The sequence below is a fragment of the Polypterus senegalus genome, chromosome 1 (assembly GCF_016835505.1).
Source record: "Polypterus senegalus isolate Bchr_013 chromosome 1, ASM1683550v1, whole genome shotgun sequence".
NCBI classification, from domain to species: domain Eukaryota; kingdom Metazoa; phylum Chordata; class Cladistia; order Polypteriformes; family Polypteridae; genus Polypterus; species Polypterus senegalus.
Genome location: NC_053154.1, coordinates 191,291,452 through 191,316,062, shown reverse-complemented (window position 1 = coordinate 191,316,062; position 24,611 = coordinate 191,291,452). Strand labels below are relative to the sequence as shown.

At 39.7% G+C, this 24,611-nt stretch overlaps 1 protein-coding gene across 1 annotated transcript in view; it reads right to left on the bottom strand.

The window, feature by feature from the left end:
• LOC120518806 (5-hydroxytryptamine receptor 3A-like) overlaps window positions 1-24,611 on the bottom strand; it is a 53,142-nt gene that overhangs the window by 2,291 nt on the left and 26,240 nt on the right. The window contains exons 4-6 of the mRNA XM_039741788.1: window positions 18,248-18,408; window positions 12,931-13,141; window positions 12,623-12,853 (exon numbers count right to left, since the gene is read on the bottom strand). Coding sequence (XP_039597722.1) covers window positions 12,623-12,853; window positions 12,931-13,141; window positions 18,248-18,408 — 603 coding nt within the window. The remainder of the gene's footprint in view (window positions 1-12,622; window positions 12,854-12,930; window positions 13,142-18,247; window positions 18,409-24,611) is intronic.

The following is a 24,611-nucleotide window of genomic DNA, read 5'->3' as shown; positions in this document are numbered from 1 at the left end:
TTCCTCCAACTGGACACAGAATCCATTACATCAACCAATCAATCAATCAATCAACATTTATTTATATAGCACATATTCGTACAAAAAAATGTAGCTCAATGTGCTTTACAAAATGAATAGAAAAATAGAAGACACAATAAAAAATAAACATAAGTCATCATTAATTAACATAGAATAAGTAAGGTCCGATGGCCAGGGTGGACAGAAAAAACAAAAAAAAACTCCAAAAGCTGGAGAATAAAAATAAAATCTGTAGGGGTTCCAGACCACGAGACCGCCCAGTCCCCTCTGGGCAATCTACCTAACATAAGTCAAACAGTCCTCTTTGTATTTAGGGTTTTCATGGAAGGACCTGATGATGATGATGATTACATTCATGATATTACAGCTCTCTGAATAACTAAAATACTGAGATGTATGCGTGATATAATTTTCATGATGATAGGAGTTAAAGCCCGTTATTAAACATGGGTTTCACGGCGCAGTGATTTTGCGCGACCTTCGATGAAATTATTTATTGCAGCAGTACTCAGGGATGGCTCTAGGCTTATGGTGGCCCTGGGCAGAGAAAGAATCGGTGGCCACTTCGCCCGCCAATGTCAATATGGTATCTTATGCATGCTGTATGGCCACGTCCGATGCGGACACTGAATAGCCGCCTCGTGCTCATGACACAAGCATTTAACTTTTGTCGAAATTTGCCGCTGCATTTTTAGCTGCGTCGTTATTTTCTCTTTCTGTTTTATATTCAATATATATTGGCATGGCCACCCCTGCAGTTCTTGCTTTTCTTTCTCTAAGTAACCAATCGTCACGCAAACAGCTTTGTAATAGACATTAAGCCATCTGTATGCTTAGAGCGCGGATTCTTCAAAATGTTTAAGGAACATTGAAATATCTTCATAGTACATGTTTAATTATTCTATCTTTCACGCCAGTCCCAGTGAAGTATATAGATTATTTAAATGAAATTAAAGTTTTATCTGTATAATATAATAAACATATTTTGCTGCATTTCATCTTAAAAATGATATCGTCATCATATGTAAATGCACGCTTTATAAAGTGCCGCAGGTTGTGCGATATTATAACTGTAGTGCAAGTTAACAGTGGGGTGATTGTACTTATAAGTACTAACAGTTCTACAAGGAGCAATTGATTGAGTGCGTTTAAAGTTCTTGGGATGAAACTGTTTCTGAACCGTGAGGTCCGTACAGGAAAGGCTTTGAAACGTTTTGCCGTGGCTGAGACAGAGTGTGCTTGATACTGTATACTGATAATTCTCTTTCCGATCAGCTGCTGCTGTGATTCCCCACTCAGATACAGTGATAAACAGTAAATACTCCGAGTCGTGCAGTGAGAGTAATATGGAAAAAGATTAGCCGTTGTGGCAACTCCTAACGGGAGAAACTGAAAGAATAATAATAAGAAGAAGAAGGTGCAGTGAGAGTAACAACGCTAAAGCAGTTATGTTATTTGGAATATTATGGCTATTCCCTGGACCATTATATTGTTACAAGTTAATTACAATCAGATGCATTACACTAATAAACAATATGCGGTTAGTTTCAGTGTATTTATAAAGTCGTGTCAGGAAAATAAAAGAGTAACCACACAGGAACAGTAGCACTGCTTTGATGCTGGTTGCCGCCAGTCTGCAAAACCGAGTGGAGAACTTGTGTACGACAGGGTATGAGGTACCGTGGAAAAGTGCGTGGCTTTACGTCAAGTGTAGGTTTTATACATCGCGATGTGAACCTGGAAAAGTCCTTATGCAACATTTCTGTGCGTACGCACCATTTATACATGATGCCCCAGATGATGCTTAGCATTGTGGATAGTGATCTGAGGCTTTCATATAGCTACTCGGCCATAAAAAAAATTTCATGATGCACAGATCTTGTGCTGATGTTGCTTCCGGAAACAGCCCAAAACTCTGTTGTAAGTGATGCAACAGAGAACGGGTGATTTTTATATGCTATGCACTTGCATTTGGTGGCCTCACACTGTAAGTCTGCATGGTCTACCATTTTGTGTCTTAGCTGTTGCTGCTCCTACACACTTCCACTACACAATAATAGCACTTAGCAGCTGGTGAGGACAGGTCTAACACCCAATGACTTGTGGCAAAGATGACATCCTGTGATAGTGCCATGTTTAAAGCCACTGAGCTCTTCAGTACAACCCCTTCTAATGCCAGTATTTGTTAATGGAAATTGCATGGCTATGCACTTGAGTGTGTGCATCTGTTACCAATGGGGGCCGCTGAAACACATGAACTCAATAATCTGAGGGATCATCCATGTACTTCTGGCCATGTAGTGTGTGCAACTGTTGTTAGTAATTGGCAGTATTTGAATACAGTTACAAGAACACATTCAACAGAAAAAGTAAATTAAAAAAGAAAATGATCAAATATGTTAAATATTTAAAATTAAAGAATAAAACACAAATTCCTGAATTTTGCAGAAATGTAACTATCATACTAAAGAACTTTACTAAATGCAAATAGCAAATTAAAATTAGACATGGGTGACTCATTGGTTTGTGAATTGGCTTAAATAAAAACCTGCAGCAACAATGGTATCCAATAACTGAACTTAAAATTTATAGTGCATATAAGATTTTTGCAACACATACTGTAAGAGTCAATCTTAACCCAGCCACAGGGGATGCACAAACCAGTGTGTTTCTTCATGCAGTGCCAAGCCCGGATAAATGGAGAGGGTTACATCAGGAAGGGGATCTGGTGTAAACATTTTGCCAAATCAAAATGTGGACCACAATACAAATTTCCATACCGGATCAGTCGAGCCCCGGGTTAACAACGATCACCACCAGTACTGTTAGCCAAATTGGGCTACTGTTGGCCGAAGAAGAAGGAGCAGATGTGTCCAGAGGCAGGAGGAGAGGTGGAAGGTAAAGAGAGTGGAACTGAGGGTAGGAACTTTGAATGCTGGCAGTATGACTAGTAAGGGGAGAGAGATGGCAGATATGATGGAGATAAGGAAGGTTGGTATATTGTGCGTGTAAGAGACTAAATGAAAGGGGAGTAAGACCAGGTGGATCAGAGGTGGATTCAAATTGTTCCATCATGGTGTGGATAGGAGGAGAAATGGAGTAGGGGAGTAGGGGTTATTCTGAAGGAACAGTATGTCAAGACTGTTTTGGAGATGAAAAGAGTGACAGACAAAGTAATGATTACGAAGCTGGAAAGTGGAGGTGTGATGATGAATGTTGTTAGTGCATATGCCCCGTATGTTGGGTGTGCAATGGATGAGAAAGAAGATTTTTGGAGTGAGTTAGATGAAGTAATGAACAGTGTACCCAAGGGACAGAAAGTGGTGATTGGAGCGGATTTCAATAGATATGTTGGTGAAGGGAACAGAGGAGACGAGGAGGTGATGGATAGGTATGGTGTCAAGGAGAGGAATGAAGGTCAGAGGATAGTGGATTTTGCTAAAAGTATGGACGTGACTTTGATGAATACGTATTTTAAGAAGATGGAGGAACATAGGGTCAGTACAAGAGTGGAGGAAGATGCACACAGGTAGATTACATCCTATGCAGAAGAGTCAATCCGAAGGAGATTGTAGACTGCAAAGTGGTGGCAGGGGAAAGTGTAGTTAAGCAGCATAGGATGGTGGTCTGTAGGATGACGTTGGAGATCAAGAAGAGGAAGAAAGTGAGGGCAGAGCCAAAGATCAAATGGTGGAAGTTGAAAAAAGAAGACTGCAAAGTTGAGTTTAGGGAAGGTGAAACAGGCACTGAGTGGTAGTGAAGAGTTACTAGACAGTTGGGAAACTACAGCCAGTACAAAAATAGGACCAGGTTTTAACCTGAATAGCCGTGTTGTTCTCCGTGGGAGCGATTGCACGACCACGGGGAGTTAATGAGGTGGTTGGAGCAAGTTGCACCTGCATGTGTGGGTATGATCGTTCTCTATTGCCTCATTGGTTTCCGGCGATGTGTGATTAAGGCACTGTGCCCACTGAGGCATGCGGGGGTATGTATATATACGGGTTGACACCAGGAAAGGGGGAGATATAGATGGATAGATGGATAGATGCATCGAGGTAGAGAAGAGCATGATAATGGAGGTTAAAGGATGGGAAAGGCAGTTTAAGTAGGAGGATCTGGCCACCTAAAAAGAGGGGACAGAACGATCTGGGGCCCCGCGAAGGAGCGTTTGTTGGTGGCGCTCTATGGGCTAGTCTATCCCACTGAATGTTCGAGTAAGTGGGGTGAACAAGGTAGGTGTCCTCCCGAGGGAGCCGAGAAGCGACTATGGGAGCGCAAAGGATGAAGGGAGGAGAGCTGCCCTCGATGGTCTGGCAGTGATGTCCATAGGGAAGCTAAGACAGAGGGTGGCTGAAGGTGTTCGTTGCTGTTGAGTCTCTGCCGGCTGAGGGAGCAATGGATGAGCCGGGGAGAAAGAGAGACGGAGGTGGACCGGTGAGTAATGAGAGAAACTGCATTAAGGTCTGCATTTTTTTTAACCTCAAATTTTATCGGATTTATTTATTGTTTTTTTTTCCCCACTGAATACTTGTTTTTATGGATTATTTATTGAACCTGATGAACTGCATTATTGACTTTGTTTGAACACTGTTTTGTTGGTTTTAATAAAAGCACTTTGGCACTTTCTGGAAATATCCCCTGGCTTCATTTGAGAAGTGTCCTCATTTGCCAGCTCATCTCGGTGACATTACCGACGGTGTCGGGTTTTAGAGCTCCCAGCAGATGGATGGGAGCGTGAACCAAAACCGCATCGTCACAGAGTTGTATGAAAGGCTGGACACTAAGGAGGAATAAAAGGACCTGTACTGAATTGCTAGACAGAGAGACCAAGCTGGGAAAGATGCGCAGCAGATTAGGGTAATAAAGGATAAAGATGGAAACGTACTCACAAGCGAGAAGAGTGTGTTGAGCAGATGGAAAGAGTACTTTGATGGCTGATGAATGAAGAAAACGAGAGAGAAGAGGTTGGATGATGTGGAGATAGTAAATCAGGAAGTGCAACGGATTGGCAAAGAGGAAGTAAGGACAGCTATGAAGAGGATGAAAATGGAAAGTCCAGATGACATACCTGTAAAAGCATAGAGATGTTTAGGAGAGATGGCAGTGGAGTTTTTAACCAGATTGTTTAATGGAATCTTGGAAAGTGAGACGATGCCTGATGAGTGGAGAAGACGTGTACTGGTGCCGATATTTAAGAATAAGAGGGATGTGCAGGACTGCAGTAACTACAGGGGGATAAAATTGATGAGCCACAGCATGAAGTTATGGGAAAGAGTAGTGGAAGCTAGATTAAGAAGTGAGATGATGATTAGTGAGCAGCAGTATGGTTTCATGCCAAGAAAGAGCACCACAGATGAGATGTTTGCTCTGAGGGTGTTGATGGAGAAGCATAGAGAAGGCCAGAAGGAGTTGCATTGCGTCGTTGTGGACCTGGAGAAAGCATTTGACAGGGTGCCTCGAGAGGAGTTGTGGTATTGTATGAGGAGGTCAGGAGTGGCAGAAAAGTATGTAAGAGTTGTACAGGATATGTATGAGGGAAGTGTGACCATGGTGAGGTCTGTGGTTTCTTATTTGCAATGGTGATGGACAGGTTGACAGTTGAGATTAGACAGGAGTCTAATGTGTGACCAGTAGCGATAGTAGGGAGCAGGTTGAGGAGACCCTGGAGAGGTGGAGAGATGCTCTAGAGAGGAGAGGAATGATCTCAGTAGGAACAAGACAGAATACATGTGTGTAAATGAGAGGGAGGTCAGTGGAATGGTGAGGATGCAAGAAGTAGAACGGGTGAAGGTAGACGAGTGTACTTGGGATCAACATTACAGAGTAATGGATATTGTGTAAGAGAGGTGAAAAAGAGAGTGCAGGCAGGGTGGAATAGGTGCAGAAGAGTGTCAGGAGTAATTTGTGACAGACGATTATCAACAAGAGAGAAAGGGAAGGCCCACAGGACGGTAGTGAGACCAGCTATGTTATATGGGTTGGAGATGGTGGCACTGACTAGAAAGCAGGAGACAGAGCTGGAGGTTAAAAGGGCTAAGATTTGCATTGGGTGTGGCAAGGATGGATAGGATTACAAATGAGTACATTAGAGGGTTGGCTCAAGTTGGACGGTTGGGAGACAAAGCCAGAGAGGTGAGATTACATTGTTTTGGACATGTGCAGAGGAAAGATGCTGGGTATATTGGGAGAAGGGTGCTAAGGATAGAGCTGCCAGGGAAGACAAAAAGAGGAAAGCCTAATAGAAGGTTTATGGATGTGGTGAGAGAGGACATGCAGGTGATGGGTGTAACAGAACAAGATACAGAGAATAGAAAGATATGGAAGAAGTCCCGAAAGAAGAAGAAGACTGTAAGAGCCAATCTTAGAATGATTAATGTTAATGTTAGAATTGCTTAATTTCAATAGTAGAATATCAGTATCTGATAGTTACTTAAAATATGGTATAGTCTTTTACCACCTGCAAATTAATCTGAAAAATGAACATTCTGTAAAACTGAGCGTTAATTAACCCAGTTAGGAAAAAGTTTCACTGCTAGCATGAACTGTTAGATATGTTTGCAAATAGGAGTCTGGCAAACAGTTTTCTGACTATACAGTACTACATGTTTTGATAGGAGCATTTGAAAGTATGACTGTACGAACAGACTTAGAGAGAAATTAAATAACATAAATAAGCATTAATCTGAACTTTCTTTAAATTAAGAAGTTTGCTTTCTTTGAAATATCAGTTTTTTCTCTATTTTTGTATGATCTGTTTTGCTTTAAATTTTATTAAAACTTTTAAAACAAGATATTTGGTCTAATTAATTATTTGAAAAAAGTGTCACACTAGTGCCAGAACTGTCCTATGAAGTAAACTAAAAGCTGGAGAACCTTGATAATTTGGGACAAACTCAGCTACACATACTGTTGATATTTATATATATATATATATATATATATATATATATAATTATAAATAAATATATTGTGTTTTACCTCTTGTTTTGAGAGTTTTTTGTTGCTGTTTTTTTTAGTAACATTAGGCCTGAGATAAAGCAAACTAACCTGGTTCAACTCATTTCATTATTTGGCCGACACTTTTATCCAAAGAGACTTCCAACATTTGAGCTACAATTGGTTATAGTTCTTTTGTTTTTCCATTTGGAGCACGTGTGAGTGAAGTGACCTGCTCAGAGTCACACAGTTTCAGGGGTGGAAACTCAACCCACAACGTCTGGGTTTGAAGTTCAAAGCCTTAACCACTGTGCCACACTGCACTATAACATAACATAATAACTGAGCCTATAATGTAAAGGTCTGTGTACCTCCATTTGGATTCTCCGCACTTTGGCAACAGGTTAATTTGTTAAAAAATAATGTTATAGGCTTTTAATACAATTCAATAAAAGATCAAAAAAATAAATAAATAAATAACAAATGACAGTACTGAGCGTAATTACAGCATCAGTCAGTGACTGGTGCAATCCGCTTGTAATGGGATCCAAACCAAATTAAATATTTTGGTTTTCACTTTGTTTACTTAAATAAAGTTTCAAAGTTTATGCATATTTCATGCATTGTGTTGATGAACTTCTGGAGCTTGCAGAATCAAGTTACCTGAGTATTCTTGACCTGCCAAAGAGGTAGTGTCAGCTGTCACTACAGGAGTCTAGTTGTAAGAAGACTGCCTTCTGACAGATTGCTCACTATATTTGAAAATTATTTGAATTTGCATGTGTTCTGTATACAGATTGTGCATGACAATACCAGGGAGGTGGTATTGACTGCAAATCCTAAAAAATGTAAATTGGGAGTTCTTGAAACCTATTATCTAGGTTACTCCATGGGCAAAGTTAAAAAAAGCAATAAGAGAGCCAAAACCTGAAGCAGTTGAACTTCCTAAGTCTGAGACACAACAAGTCAGCACACCTCTGGCAACTGACCAACGCAGACAAATTTCCTTCTTGCCTTTCAGAAGACTAAACCACTACCCACTCTGGGGTGTCTGATGGCATTTACAGTAGTGGACTCAGCATCAGAAGAGGATTCATTGTTGTGGGAATCCAGGATTAGGTGAGAAGTGCACAAGTAGTACTTATCATACTCTTAGAAGTCTGTTACGAGTCTGGAGTAGATTTCTTTTTTGTTTTCTGCCATCAGTGGAATACTGTTCTTAAATGCTGACTTGAGAGTTCTTGTTTGACATCAAAAATACCCACTTTACTCACAATATCTAATTTCAATAATTTGACTTTAGTGACTTGCCCTGCGGTGGGCTGACGGCCTGCCCGGGGTTTGTTTGCTGCCTTGTGCCCTGAGTTGGCTGAGATTGGCTCCAGCAGACCCCCGTGACCCTGTAATTAGGATATAGCGGGTTGGATAACGGATGGACCGATGGACTTTAGTGACTAAAAAATGCATTTACAGTTTAATTGTATTTGATCTGAAATACAAGGAAGATGAAAAAACTTACAGTTGAACCAATCTCGAAGCAGGGAACAGAGTACCAACATTACTCGCACATGTCAGTTTACGGTCTCTGTGTGGAATAAATGGTCAAGACTCGAGTATTAAGGTAAAATATTTGCTGAAAAATTAGATCCCATAAATCAGCATAATAATTTTTCCAATATTCAATTAGTTAAGAATCAGAATCATCATCTTAAAACTGTTATATTACCTTCTGAATTTATGTGTTATTTGTTTGTTGTTTTTGAATTATTATTGTTCAAATCCCTGTCTTTTCTGTTGTGTTTATAATTATGAAGGCTGAATGAAGCCGAGGTTGCACAAGTATCCCGCTAATGCCGGTTGCTGCGTATTCGATACGTTCCAAGGATTGTATTGAAAGCGCTTCTCATCCCATCTAGTGGTCGTAGTGGAAACTACAACTGCCTGATAGAAGCGAAGTGTGGTGTTTCCGTGCGTCTGGATTTTGGATGCTTTCTTCGAGAAATTTTCCACATTTGAGGTAAATTGCGCTAAGATAAAAATACATATAAGCTTATTGTTTTCTTCTATTGCTGATATTTCAGAATAAACTACATGTGACGAAAATTCCGGAAGTTAGACGCCGTTTTCGCTATGTTGCTTTTTCGCTACATTCGGCAATAACGGGTGCATATGAATAATAATGTATTAAGGTGCAATATCGTAGAAATTCGAATTCCTGTGCATAGATTTCAAATGCTTTGCATTTCTATCCTAGTTAATTTCTAGAATTAATGTAAAAATAGCATACTGAGATATAAATGCGATTTCTGCCCTTTATTTTGAGGCAGAACTAAATGAACACATCAACTTTCTACAGGAAGCGAGCTGGTGGACTTCAAATCAGGGTTCCACCAGTTGAAAGTGATGACAGCTGTCTCAGTGATAGTGAGGATAGCGATGAAGACTGCATACTTACACCTTTATCACAAGGTGATGTTTCTGAAGATGAAAGCAGCAGTAATGAGAGTACTGACAATGAATAAGCTTTTCAAAATCTTCTCCCAAAATTTCATGGTCTCCCACAAGATCAAATGTTGTCTATTAATGAGCAAATGGTGCCATTCAAAGGTAGATCTAGTGTAAAGCAATATATCCCCAAGAAGCCATACAAATGGGGATACAAAATCTTTGTGCTTTGTGATACTAAAGGCCTGGTGCATTCATTTGACATATTTGCAGGGAAAATAGATCCTGTACCTGGAGAACCTAACATTGCTGCAAGTAGAAACATTGTGCTAAAGCTTGCACAAGTTATTCGTGGTGCTCTCAATCACTTACTGTATTTTGACAAGTAGTTTTCTTCCTTGGATTTGTTTGTTGCCCTTGCAAACAAGGGAATACTAGCCCTTGGGACTGTGCAGCAAAGTTGCCTGCAAGGGTGCAATTTCAGTGTAGACACTGATATGAAGAAGAAGGGAAGAGGGACATTTGAAGGGAAAAAGTTTGTTGTAGTCAATGTAAAAATCCATCCATCCATCCATTTTCTAACCCGCTGAATCCGAATACAGGGTCACGGGGGTCTGCTGGAGCCAATCCCAGCCAACACAGGGCACAAGGCAGGAACCAATCCTGGGCAGGGTGCCAACCCACCACAGGACACACACAAACACACCAAGCACACACTAGGGCCAATTTAGAATCGCCAATCCACCTAACCTGCTTGTCTTTGGATTGTGGGAGGAAACCGGAGTGCCCGGAGGAAACCCACGCAGACACGGGGAGAACATGCAAACTCCACACAGGGAGGACCCGGGAAGCAAACCCGGGTCTCCTAACTGCGAGGCAGCAGCGCAACCACTGCGCCACCATACCGCCCCAATGTAAAAATAAGAGCAGTAAAATGGTGTGATAATAGAGGGGTTATCGTTGCCAGCACTTTTGCCAATGCCCAGCCTATTTCTATTATAGAAAGATGGGACAGAAAGTCGAAAAAGAAAGTGTCTATAGAATGTCCAAGCATCATCAGCCTGTACAACAAGTTCATGGGCGGCTTTGATGCTCTTGACGCACTAATTGCATATTATCGCATCCACATCAGGTCAAAAAAGTACTATCATAGGTTCTTTTTCATTTTGTCTTTAACAAGAACAACAACTGCTTTTGAGAATTCCATGAATAAGACTGTTTCTCCTCATGTGACTTGTTATTAATTTCATGACATTCTACTGATTTTTGGAAAATTTTTGTAATTTGGATTGTTGACTGGAGGAACTGATCAATAACAGCATCAATAAAATAACCTACATACCTGAGAGTGGACAATTTGTTTAATTACAATTATACCCAATTATGCCTAATGTCGCTAATTTGCATCATGCCTAAATTTATATTTAATATATGTGCTATAGTCAAATTAACAATGTCCACTTAATTTAGCATCTATTTGACAGCAAAAACACAAATAATTTTTTTTTATATAATTGTAAATAAATTCAACAAGGGGCTAAGCATGCCTCCATTCCTTTGCACTTTGTGGGTGGAGCTCCAGGAGGCAGGGCCACTATGACATCACCACTCCTGAGCCCGCTCTCTGGTTATTTAAGGCTGGAGAAGAAGAAGAAACTCAGCAGGTAGCAGATCATTAAGCTTGTATTTAAAGTTGTGTTGCTATTGATTTGAATTTTCTGGTCTTGTGATTAAGTTTGCTTTGTTTTGATGGATGTCAGCCTTGTGTTGTGTTTTTGAACATGCTTGCTGTGGAATGCTTTTTCAGGTAAATCCTTTTTACTCTTATAAGCCACTCGCCTTATTTTTCTGTTCTTGTTAACAAATCTTCCTAATTTTTTGAAAGACTCGTATCTGCAAGCTGGAGTTGCACACTTTATTTCTCTCTTGTGAGACATTTGGATGCACACAGTTGCAGAAATACATTCACTGGTTGTTCACACATCCTCTCCCTTTCAGTGACCTGATCTTGTCAGATTCTTGGCTGTAAAATGATTAATGGGAGATGGAGATTGTCATGGGTAGATGCTGTCTAAAGGCAGGCATCATCGTGTAACTGAAAATGGTGAATACATTTTGCAGATTTAACAGCTTCAACAAGCACATGTAAGTGGAGAGGACATTGGTGAAGTCTCCATATACTGTATCTCTGCTTAGACTGTCACTTTTTTTGATTTACATTACTAATATTGATTCTGATATAGTAAGCAAATGTATGAAACAGGAAGAAGACAGTAAAATTGGAGGGGTTAGAAATACTGAAGAGCTGGCAAACAATTCAAAAAGACCTAGGAAATCATCAAAAGTAGACAAATGCAAAATGCAATTTAACATAGAAGAGTGAAAAGTATTATACACCGATAAAAGAAACGTGGATAATGGATAATAATGGCCTTCAGAAAGCAAGTTCTTGAAAAAAATATAAGGATTGACACAGATGTAACATTTCCAAATAATGTGCATACATAAGATAGATAAAATGCTAGGCAATATTCTAAAACCTGTGGAATATCAAAGTCAAAGTCTGTTTTTTCTGGTTCTGCTGTACTGGCAATCTGCACCCCCCAGCACCTGATCAAGGTACAATGCTGCTCCCTGTATTTATGGATTGAATGGCAGGTGTCCCAGATGTCTACATGACCATCGTCGTCAATTTCTTCCATGTAAAGCCTGAAAACTGTAAGGACTGATCTAGAACTTCTTTGTTAGGACCTCTGCAGATTTTATTTTTTTCTCTAGACTATCTCAAATTTTTTTCTATTTTTTTCAGTCATCCTGGACATTTGACCAAACCTTTTTCTTTATTACATACTGTATAACATTTTTGCTTCATCTTGTTTGTTTATGTTTTATATTAACTCCCTTTCATTGTATTTTGTAAAGCACTTTGAGTTATGTTGTTTGTACGAAGATGTGCTATATAAATAAATGCTGTTAATGTTATTTGCTTTTGTTATGCACAGGTTGTACAATATTAATGAACTAGTGAGACTGCATCTGAAATATTGTGTGCAGTTCAGGTCACCATGCTAGAAAAAAAGTAACAGAATTGAAAAGTCTGCAGAAAGGACCAAGCAGTTGCTTCATGCGACTAAACGGCATTCCCTGCTCTGACAGGATAAGGAAATGAAACCTCTCAAGGCTTGAGCAGTGAAGGTGAAATAGGACCTAATATAAGTACCTTCATAACTTTTGAACATTCCAACTGTAAACACATTCATCTTTTTGTGATGTTCCCTGGTATCCGTGATTTTGTAGCAAATCAGCTGGGACATGTAGCCCAAGACAAAAGATTTAACCCACTGGGGAACAGTCCTGTTCTGAGCACCAAGTCCATTGAGAATATAAGAAATGAAAATGCTTTCCAACAAACTGATAACCAACAGGGCAAGGCAGAATAAGAAGTATCCTCCTGGAAAGGAAGGCAAGGAAAAATTATTAGCAGAGAGCAGACAGCAGAGATTTGAGAGTATATGAATTGTACAGCACCTATGAGGGGCGTTCCTCCAGAATTGTTTGGCAGAATGTTGTTCATCATCAGCAGGAAGACAGTATACCCCAGGAGAAGAGTCACTTTGAAGGCACATCTGTCCAAAGAATGAGGGGGAAGGTAGAAGCTCAGAATATCAATCAGCATCAGGAAAGCACTAGGCAGAATTAGGCTGACCAAATAGAGGGTGGGCTTTCGCCTGATCTTGACCTGCAAAAGGAGAAAAATAGAAATAGGAGTACCTTTAGTTCCATTAATTTCATGTGATATGAATGGAGCCAAGAAAAGAAAGTATTTCAGTGGTTATTGGATCAACTCTCCTAAAGTAGAGGACAATGAAGTGCAAAATATTTATTTCATACTTATGAGCTTGAAAAGAACCCTCAAGCACTGAATGGCAACAATTTAAAGAGGCTTTTAATAGCATCCATCAATTCAATTTTTTACTCTACTTATCCTGATGAAGCATAATGCAGACTAAACTAAAAATCACTGGAGCATATTACTTAATTCAATTTATTTTATTGTCAACATATCTTTACAGTAAAATGAAAAGTGTTTCTTCTGGTCACTGGTGCAGATATCTGTAGCAGCTATGCAATATATGGTACAAATGGTACAGCTAATGTAAATTACTAAACACAACAGTGATTTGTTACAGTTTCAAATTAAAAGTACAGTAAATACATAAGCAAATATCACATGTATCAGACAGAACCACAACCAATAAGACAGTAAAACCAAATTGAACCGAGTGCACGTGGTGTCATGGACAGAGGGCAAGGAGGTGAATAAACTGGAGGTTACTTTAATGGCCTAGAGCTCAAAATGTATATGCACAGTTTCCCACACAAATGTTGGGATTTATAAAAGAAAACTTGCCAAAGGGAGAATATGGTTATATTTACAGCAACTGTGATCACTCCATATGCAACATTTCAGACTGGCTGGGAAATGACAACGCCCTTGATGAAGTTGGGAAATGTTGCCAAACAAGCTAAATAATGACTTACGGACATAATAATTCATATCACTGAGCTGTCAAAATAACGTGCTTACACCACAAAATGATAAATGTGAATGTGACAAACATAATTTTCACATGTTCCATTGTCAAGGGGGTTTGTGCTTCATGGATGGCAGGGGAAAATTTGAGCTCTGTTGATTTGAATTGTGTGGTAGATCAAATGATATGAGTCTAGTAAGTCTTTAATGATTAATTAGACATAGGTCATGATCAACTGCTTAAAATACACTACCCTCTTTTTTTACAACGAGGAGGGTCGGGTGTAGAAAGTGAAATGGCTAGTCAGCTTGGAGAGCTTAAGGATGGATCCTGGTGGTTTGAAAAAACACCATTTCAGCATCAGTGTGTGACCACTAAGAAGGAATTGATGGGTTTTTGGAGGAAGTTGAGCAGATGACTTTGAAACCGAAGGCTCCTCTTGAATGATTGCTTTGTCAGCAGAAGTGCAACCCTCTGACATGTACCCTATAATCTGAGCTTGGTGGAGGTATCTGAAGTTAATAACAAACCCAAGTCCACAGTTTTCCTTCTGAAGACCTTTTTTAAAATTGTAAAATTAGGCAATTTTTTCACCTACCCTTTTCACTTGCTCCCAACTTGGTCTGCTTTTGTGCAATGTCTCCAGAGATTATAAGAAATTGATTTACAAAATACACTACCCTCACCACACATTGTTGAATTGGTAAGAGAGAGAAATAATTAGAGACTGGAGATGATTAGGGGACCATGATGAATAGGCTGTGTTGGGCAATTTAGCCTGGACATCAGGAAACACCCTGTTCTTTACGAAAGATGCCCAGGGTTTATGACTACAAAGAATCAGGACCTTGGTTTTACATCTCATCTGAAGGACAGTGCCATTTTTACAGCACTGCGCATTGGGATCCACATTCAGACCACAGCTTAAGTACCCCTGCTGGCCTCACAAACACCTGTTCTTGCAGCAACCTAAGCTTACAGTAGTCAAGTTGTGATGAAGCCAATGGCTGAACAAACAGTCATGCTAAATACTCAGCCATATAAAGGCTGATCTTGTAGATGTGAATCTGAATGGATGATAGGAAGTTGCAATGTGGTTAGGGAATGCTAGATGGTCATTAATCACAACCCTAAGGTTGCATACTGAATTTGCAGGTATTAATGATAATAAACCAAGCTGAATAAACATGGGGTGTTGAACAGACAGACTGGCTGGAATAACAAGGAGGACTGTCTTTGTTAGTTTGTTCTGCACATGGTGTTCCTTCTTCCAGATTGAGATATCAGTGAGAAAATGATCTTCCAGAGGGAACAACAGGTACAGTGCATCCAGAAAGTATTCACAGCACATCACTTTTTCCACATTTTGTTATGTTACAGCCTTATTCCCAAATGGATTAAATTAATTTTTTCCTCAGAATTCTACACACAACACCCCATAATGACAATGTGAAAAACGTTTACTTGAGAGTTTTGCAAATTTATTAAAAATGAAAAAATTGAGAAAGCACATGTACATAAGTATTCACAGCCTTTGCCATGAAGCTCAAAATTGAGCTCAGGTGTATCCTGTTTCCCCTGATCATCCTTGAGAGTCCACCTGTGGTAAATTCAGTTAATTGGGCATGATTTGGAAAGGCACACACCTGTCTATATAAGGTCCCATAGTTGACAGTTCATGTCAGAGCACAAACCAAGCATCAAGTCAAAAGAATTGTCTGTAGACCTCCGAGACAGGATTGTGTTGAGGCACAAATCTGGGAAAGGTTACAGAAATATTTCTACTGCTTTGAAGGTCCCAATGAGCACAGTGGCCTCCATCATCCGTACGTTGAAGAAGTTCAAAACCACCAGGACTGTTCCTAGAGCTGGCCGGCAATCTAAACTGAGCGATCGGGGAAGAAGGACCTTAGTCAGGGAGGTGACCAAGAACCCGATGGCCACTCTGTCAGAGCTCCAGAAGTCCTCTGTGGAGAGAGGAGAAACTTGCAGAAGGACAACCATCTCTTCAGCAATCCACCAATCAGGCCTGTATGGTAGAGTGGCCAGACGGAAGCCACTACTTAGTAAAAAGCACATGGCAGCCCGCCTGGAGTTTGCCAAAAGGCACCTGAAGGACTGAGGATGAGAAACAAAATTCTCTGGTCTGATGAAACAAAGATTGAACTCTTTGGTGTGAATGCCAGGCGTCACGTTTAGAGGAAACCAGGCACCGCTCATCACCAGGCCAATACCATCCCTACAGTGAAGTATGGTGGTGGCAGCATCACACTGTGGGGATGTTTTTCAGAGGCAGGAACTGGGAGAATAGTTGGGATAAAGGGAAAGATGACTGCAACAATGTACAGAGATATCCTGGATGAAAACCTGCTTCAGAGCGCTCTTGACCTTAGACTGGGGCGACGGTTCATCTTTCAGCAGGACAACAACCCTAAGCACACAGCCAAGATATCAAAGGAGTGGCTTCAGGACAACTCTGTGAATGTCCTTCAGAGCCCAGACTTGAATCCGATTGAACATCTCTGGAGAAATCTTAAAATGGCTGTGCACCGACGCTTCCCATTCAACCTGATGGAGCTTGAGAGGCCAAGGATACAAGGATAGGTGTGCCAAGCTTGTGGCATCATATTCAAAAAGACTTGAGGCTGTAATTGGTACCAAAGGTGCATCGACAAAGTATTGAGCAAAGGCTGTGAATGCTTATGTACATGTGATTTCTCAGTTTTTTTATTTTTAATAAATTTGCAAAAACCTCAAGTAAACTTTTTTTACGTTGTCATTGTGGGGTGTTGTGTGTAGAATTCTGAAGAAAAAATGAATTTGGAATAAGGCTGTAACATAATTAAATGTGAAAAAAGTGATGCGATGTGAATACTTTCTGGATGCCCTGTATGAATCATCACCATAGTACTGATATGAGCATCCATGGGACTGGATGACAGGGCCCACTGAGGTATTGCACAAAGAGAAGAGAATAGGACCAAGAACAGATCCTTGGGGCACTCCTGTGCTTGCCTGATGCACCCTTGACATCTCTACCCATCAGGAAACATAGTGTGATCTGCAAAAGAGGTAGGATTAAAGCCATATGAGATCTGATGGTTAACTGGTTAAAGTGATAAGGAAAATTCAAGCTGGGTCAGGCCGGATTACATGGTGGTGGGTCTAGCCAGCTTTAATATGTTGACAATAGTCAGCAGAGCCATCTCAGTGGAATAGCTCCTCTGGAATTTGTAGTGGTAATTGTCATGGTTCAGTCAGCATTTTCCCTTTTATTCTGGTTTGCAGTACTCATTGAAATATATAAGCATTTGTTTCAGAACTTCTGAAGAGAACTACTGAAATGGTTAAGTAAATAAACAGCAGGAATGTATAAGTACTAGGAGAATGATTGATGTAACACACAACATTTATTAGAAGATGGTTAAGAGATCAGCAGATGTCCTGTAAACAACAAAGATGGACAGTTGTCACATACACAGAGATTTCAATGGTAATAGCTGAACCTAAGAGATATGAAAAGAACAAGAAAGTGTAATATAACAGATTTTTCTTTGGATAAGTTATTTGGGTGTAAGCCAACAAACCAATCAGAGTAAATGTATTCATTAATCAGAACTGCTGTGTAAATTCAGTTTTTTATAAAATGGACCTCTGCCCTTATTTTTTGACCATTCTGTAACATACAGCTGTGATGAATGCTCCCTCTTCAGCATTTGCAGAGATGTAAATAAAAGAAGCAATAGACAAGTTTCCTCCTGCCTGGTTTCTGTCTCAAAGAGGTTTTAGTGAAGACAAGATTTCTTTCTTTAAAATATTTCAAAGTTAATTTCTACTAAACCAATCATACTGTTGTGAAACTGGGGAGTTCCAAAGCACAGGTGCCAAAACACTTTCCAAAGTTGCCCACTAGAGGGGTGCAAATGCTATCCAAAACCCTGAAAAGAAACCAAAAAAAGACCTTGCAAAATCTAAAAGGCTATGCAATATACATGGTAAAATTAAAGTAAATTAAATTAAGTAGACCTTGCTGTAGTAGCCCTAGTACTCCAATATCTTTTTTAATTAAAACTCTAGTCTCCTGCTTATTGCATTCTTTTAGTGTAAATTTCAGGGATTAGAGATAGGAGGTTTACAGGATAATCAGCAACCTTATCTTCAACTGATAACTAATAACAAGAACTTCAAGGAGGTTAAGATTGAGGCTGAGATCTCTTCACTACTAAACAACTGAATCACAAAGTGTCAGTCTAAGCATGTACCAAAACAAAAATGACTTGTAACAATGAACAATAACATATGCTACTCACGGTGAAGACACACATTGGCCACTCATCTTTCTGATAGAAAAATTGCTGGATAGATGCATTAATCTGTCGGAGCTCCCATTCTCCTCTGTCTTGAAGGTTCTGAAGAGAATCTGACAGCAGCTGCTCATCTGACATGTGAACACCCAAGGTGATGTCTGCCACTGCAGTTTAAACACAGTTTGAAAAGTCAGAAATAGTTGAAATTTCAATTTTAGTGACAAGGAAATACAAGGTGTGGCGGATGGCCATCTGCTCAACCCGGCTGGGATGCCCACAGAAGAGGATGGGGGAAGGCAGCTACTGAGGGACACTGCCTCCTCCAAGATGCAAGATGGCAAGTTCCCTGCAGCACAGAGGTGCCCTGGATTCCTGCAGGGCATCATGAGATCTGTAGTTCGGCATCACAGCCCTGCTGGGTACCGTGGGTGCCGCCAGGAGACACTGCAGGAAGATCTGGGGATTTTTATTTTCCATATAGCCTGGAAGTACTCCCAAGTCATGGGGTCGGAAGCCCCAAAGTACTTCTGGGCTGAAGAAAACCTCAAGTCCTCCATCTGACCCAGAAGTTCTGGCAAGTCACGAGGACGGAAGAAGAGAAGCCCTTCTGGGTCAAGGACTATATAAAGGACTACTGAAGACCCAGCAAGTGAGCCGGAGTTGGGAGGTAGAAGGCAGAGCTTGCTGGGAGGTATGGGGGAGAGATTTCAAGAATTAAATATTATTGTGTTTATTTGCTTATTGTGGTGTAGGTGTTTTGGGCACTATTTATTTAAAGAAAAGAAATTAAACCACTTATTGGTGCTTTTAAAATGTATTGTCAGTGTTTGTGTGTTGCGTTAAGCACTGGTATAGGGCCATCTAGTGCTACAAAGGAAAGAAGGACATAAAAAGCAACCATTAAACTCTTGAAAAACACTGAGGAAAACACAGATGCTCCCAAAATAAAGTTGCTTGTGCCACTGGAAACCCATTCCACCAGTGTATTTGTTCTTTTCTTTTGTGAAAAAAATTGTTGTTATTTGTATCTTTTTACACTTTTTAGGCTAAAAATATGCCGTATTTACGCATGTACCACGCGCACAATTGTTCCCGAAAATTAGCTTTAGAAAATCAGGTGTGCGTCATACACACGGAAATGTAATTCTGTAATGTTTACTTCTTCTGCTTGGGCTCGCTTGCTCGCTCTCTCTCTCTCGCTCACACTCTTTCTCTCTCTCTCGCTCACACTCTTTCTCTCTCTCTCGCTCATGCTCTCTCTACGCATGTCATACACCGGGCAAATCGATTTTCGCGATTTTCTTTGTAAAAATTATGGTGCACGTCTTACACGAGGGTGCATGGTACACGAGTAAAAACAGTAATCCTTTGTTTTATGAAGAAACAGGTTATTTCTGCTGGTTGGAATTTATGAAACTATGAAACTTGATGGGAGACATGGAACTAACAACAAAACAAAAGAGAAAATTGGTGGACTCCATCAGGATGCTCCAATTGTTGTGCCTGGCTGGAAACAGGCAGGAATGAAGGTAATTCAAGGACAGGAGATAGACAAGACTAGAACCGTGCTAAGTAAATACACAGGAGTTGAACCCAAAAGAACCAACGACCCGAATTACCAAAGCCAAATGCGTAAACCAAAATTGCTATCAAGAAAAGAATGCTTAACTCTTCTCCTATAAGCATATACAACATCTTAAACACCAGTCAAGGTTTTAGGAGGACTATCTGCAATTTCAGAAACTGCATGTGTTTATAAAGTGTCACTTTGTGATTTCAAATGCACAACATGTATGGACCTCAACTCCTAACAACAGTTAAACCCTAAAAATCCCCTTTTGTTTTAACTAACAATGAGTCATAATTACAGATCACAAAAATATTTTAAAAGAAGAAAAAATGTACAATGAATGCCAAAAGCAATGCTTGAGCTGCTAAATGTATTTAATATGATTGATTGGCATATAGAGAGTAAACACAGAGGTAGAAAAAGTACTCAGAGAGACTGGACCAGTTTTCAAAAATGTATAAATACTATGAAGTTGGTACTTTCAAAAGCTTTAAACAGTCTTCTCTGCCACAAACAGAACTGGTAAGACTACTCCTGGGGTTGAAAACTGGGGAAGCTCAATTCCATAAGCAAAACTTCTCATAACTCAAAGACTGCACAAAGAGTATGTGAAAGAACCCAACCTCTAATCAATCTTAATTCTTTGTACACAGCTCTATCACACTTTCATGAATGGAGCTCTAATTAAGTTAAATGGGGATTTCACGGCAAACTGGAAGCTCCTCACCTACATGACTCACATATCCCATGATGCTGTTTTGGGGGCAAGACAATCCATTATCCTGAGTTGGCACAAAATGACTTTGAAAGGCAGACAGAAAGGAGTTTTGCTATGGAAACAATGAACAGGGAAATGGCCACTGCAAAAATCAAAGTAAAAAAAATCTAGCAGGGTTCCTTATTAACATCAAATCTATTATGGTACCAAAGACCAACACATAAAGCAATTATGTTAAATACACATCCGAACACCAGGAAAAAGCGTTTTGTTGTTTATGCAGAATCTCTGACAACTGGGGAGTGGCAAAGCCAATCTTTGAATAGTCAGAATAGTGACTTCTGTTCGTAATAGGGTGACAACCAGCCCATAGACAGTAAAGAAATATGTGTAAAATGCCAACAGAAAAACAATGTGGTGGCAGGGAAAGATGTTATAATAAAATATTATTTACATTTGCGAAATGTGTCTTAACAGACAAATTGATTCAATAATCAGATTTGGTATCACCCAGTAGGGTAACAGCATTTACAAAAATATGTCCAGTATGACCTAAGAACATTTCTTAAATATCCAATATAGATACAAGAGTTGAACAACAGGCATCCTGGCCTGGATAAAGGAAAGATTTATACCCTGCCACAAGACCATAAGGGAAGAATCAGGTGAATGGGCATGCCAAGAGGGGTTCATTTCTCCCAAATGATAGGTGTCAGTGCTCGTCAGGGGATCAGAACACCTGCAGGGTGGCATGGGAGTTGGAGCCTAGAAATGCAGTCCTGTCATGGTCTTTGTGGACCACCAGAGGGTGCTGCCAGGGAGGACCGCCCTGGTTTCTGCACAACCTGGATTTGCTCCAGACATCTTGGCTAGGGGACCAGAATCATTTCCAGGATCTACTTTAGAAGAAAGCCCGCCACTGCACTTAGGTGAGTCAGAGTTGGGAGGCAGCGGGCAACACTCTTGAAGGTGGAAGAAGAGATTTCTGAATGGTTATTTTGCTGATGATCTTATAAAGAAGGTGTTTATTTCCAATTAAAATCCTTTATTTGAACCTGGAATTGTGTTGGGGATTTCTGTGGCTGTAGTTTGGGGCTCAATGGGGCCCTATATTGGTTACATGAAATTCATTACAAAAGCCTGCAAGACTTTCTTAGTCAGCTTACTTGTTTGTGATCCTTTTGGTCATATTCTTTATTAGGATTGGGAGATGTTATTGCCTGGATACCATAACATTTTATAAGGAGATTGGCACCATTTTTGTATATATGTTCAAATCCACAACAGGGGAAGCTAAGCATGTCCTTCATTATTAGTTTTCTTCATATATGACACTTATATATGACACTTTTAAATTAACCAGCACATGCAAATATTTGTTACAACTGCCAAACAGAACACATTATGATATAAACACACTTTTCAAAATAACAGAAGTGCATATCAAATATAAATATCATTATCTCATCTCATACAAAATAAGCTTTCTAACTTGAACTCCATTTATGTGCAAACATATCCACATCTAATATGTCTTGTACTGCGCTGATTTTATTATTATCAGTTTTCCGAAGAATTCTTGATCTACAGTAAATTAGATCATGCACCATTGATTCTTTTTCCTTTGGAGTGCCTGGTGATTTGTCTGAAATGTTAAAAATGTATCTGACTAATTTAATTGCATTAGTGTACATTTTTTTGGAGCTATCCCATATGATACTCTTCAAGATTTTCAAATATTGCATTCATTCTTTCATGCAACTTTCATGCTTGTTTAATAACAATAACAATCCCACCACTGACTGCAAGGCACGAACGAGCCTAGACAAGATGTCAGTATATCATAGGACATACTCACACATACACACACTCACATTAACTGATCCACCAATCCATCCATTTTCTATGCTTGCTTATCCAGAGGCATGGAAAGCTTGAGTGTATCCCAGCATGCAACAGGCACAACACAGGAATATCCCTGGAACAGGGTGTTATCCTATCACAGGGTGAACACACCCACATACACACATCAGGGGCTAGTTTTGCATATCTAATCCAATTAAATCGTGTTTGTTTAGACTGTAAGCAAAAACTGGAGCACCCTGATGAAACCCATGCTGACTTTATACAGAGCTAATTTAAGTGTTGCCGAAAAAAACGAACATTCAAATCCAGTAAAGTATTGAAGTATCTTTGACAGCCAGAATAGTGCTATTCATAGAACTTTAATTTAGCAACCATTATATATATATAGTATACCATTTGATGAGAAACTGTACTTTTGAAAATAAAAGGTGTCATCTCATCTTGTGCGGTTTTAGTGTCAAAGAAAGGGAATTCCATCAGACCAGTTGCTCTTACTTCATACATCATGAAGACCTTTGAGAAGCTGGTTCTGAAACAGCTCTGATCACTGTCTTCAGAACATTTGGATCCTCTGCAGTTTGACTATCAGGCACATATAGGCGTGGGGGATGCTCTGAGGTACATGCTCCACAAAGCATACTCCCACTTGGACAAAACCGGTAATACAGTTAGGGTAACGTTCTTTGATTTTTCCAGTGCTTTGACTCCATTCTGATTAAATAACTAGGGAGAATACTCAAACCTTAGAATCTTGATGCTTTCATAGTCTCCTGGATCATGGACTATATGACCAACAGACAGCAGTTTACTCAACATTAATAGGATAAAAGAGGTGATGATGGACATGTGGTGTACCAAGGAGCCTCTGAGATAGTCACTATTCTGGAGGAGAATGTGGAAGTGGTGCAGAGCTACAAGTACCTGGGGGGGTCACATAAACAACAACCTGGACTGGTCTGATCACACACTGGTGCTGTATAAGTAGGATCAGAGCAGACTGTACTTTCTATGAAGGTCTTTGGATGCATGCAGCAGGCTGCTGGAAACACTCTACCAGTCCATAGTAACCAGTGTGGTGTTCGTGGGAAGCAACTCGAGTTCAAAGGAAGCACAATGCCTGAACAAACAATCAGGAAAGCCTGCTCCATCACAGGGCAAACACTGGACACACTGAAAGCTGTTGTGGAAAAGAGGATGATAGCAAAATTGGCTACCATCATGAAAAATCCCCTTCATCCCCTCCAGGAGGCACTCTCTTGGAGCAATTTTAGCCACAGGCTCATTCCACCATCTTGTGCTCTCTGGGGGTCATTTCTGCCCACTGCTGTCAGGCAATTCAATGCTTCCACCCTATTTTTTATTAAGTTTATTTAATTTTATTAACTGATTGATTGATTGATTGGCTGTATTATCTGTCCTGTGAATGTGTATTTTTGTTTTTACAGTGTTTCTGCTGCTGGATGCATCTGAATTTCCCCCATGGAATCAAAAAGTTTATCTAATCTAATCTAATCTAAAATTTAGGACTACAGAGTTTTAAAATACATAAAACTACTAAGCAATTAAAATATAATGCCCTTCCTGGCTTCTTCTTCTTATTATTATTATTTTTATTTATTTATTTATTTTAAATTTAAATACAATACTGTTCAAATTTCTCTTTCTATGAAATTCAATGGCTTGCAGGGTTCAATGCAAACTGCTGTAGAAGTAATGATGGGTTTCCAGTATTAGACATTACCTTGTTGTATATATTTATGAGTATAATTTGGCTCCCACTTGTTTTAGCTTCCTTACTGCAATATATCACTCTCTAAGATCTCCAAATTAATTAATGGTTCTGGCACACTCTGTAGCTACAGGCAAATCTGTGACATCCTCATTAATAAAAGCTTCACAGAAATATTTAGACAGGTTACAGCTTCCTGGTTAATGTATGCTAATGTCTACATTAGCTCAAAGGCTTTTTTACATTTACTTCTAAAATATGCAATAAATAAGCTCATGTTTTTCTCAGTACAATATTCTTAATGACATTTTCCCGAATATGTTGCTGGTTATGGATGGTTTTTGCTTATCCTTTATTTATTAGCTTATAATTTTCAATTTAAAATAGTTCCGTATGTGTTTTTCATTTTTACAACGGGAGTATAGAAGAAATACAATTTCTTTCAAATAAATATAAAAGCTCCACTAAAAAATCAGTACAATCT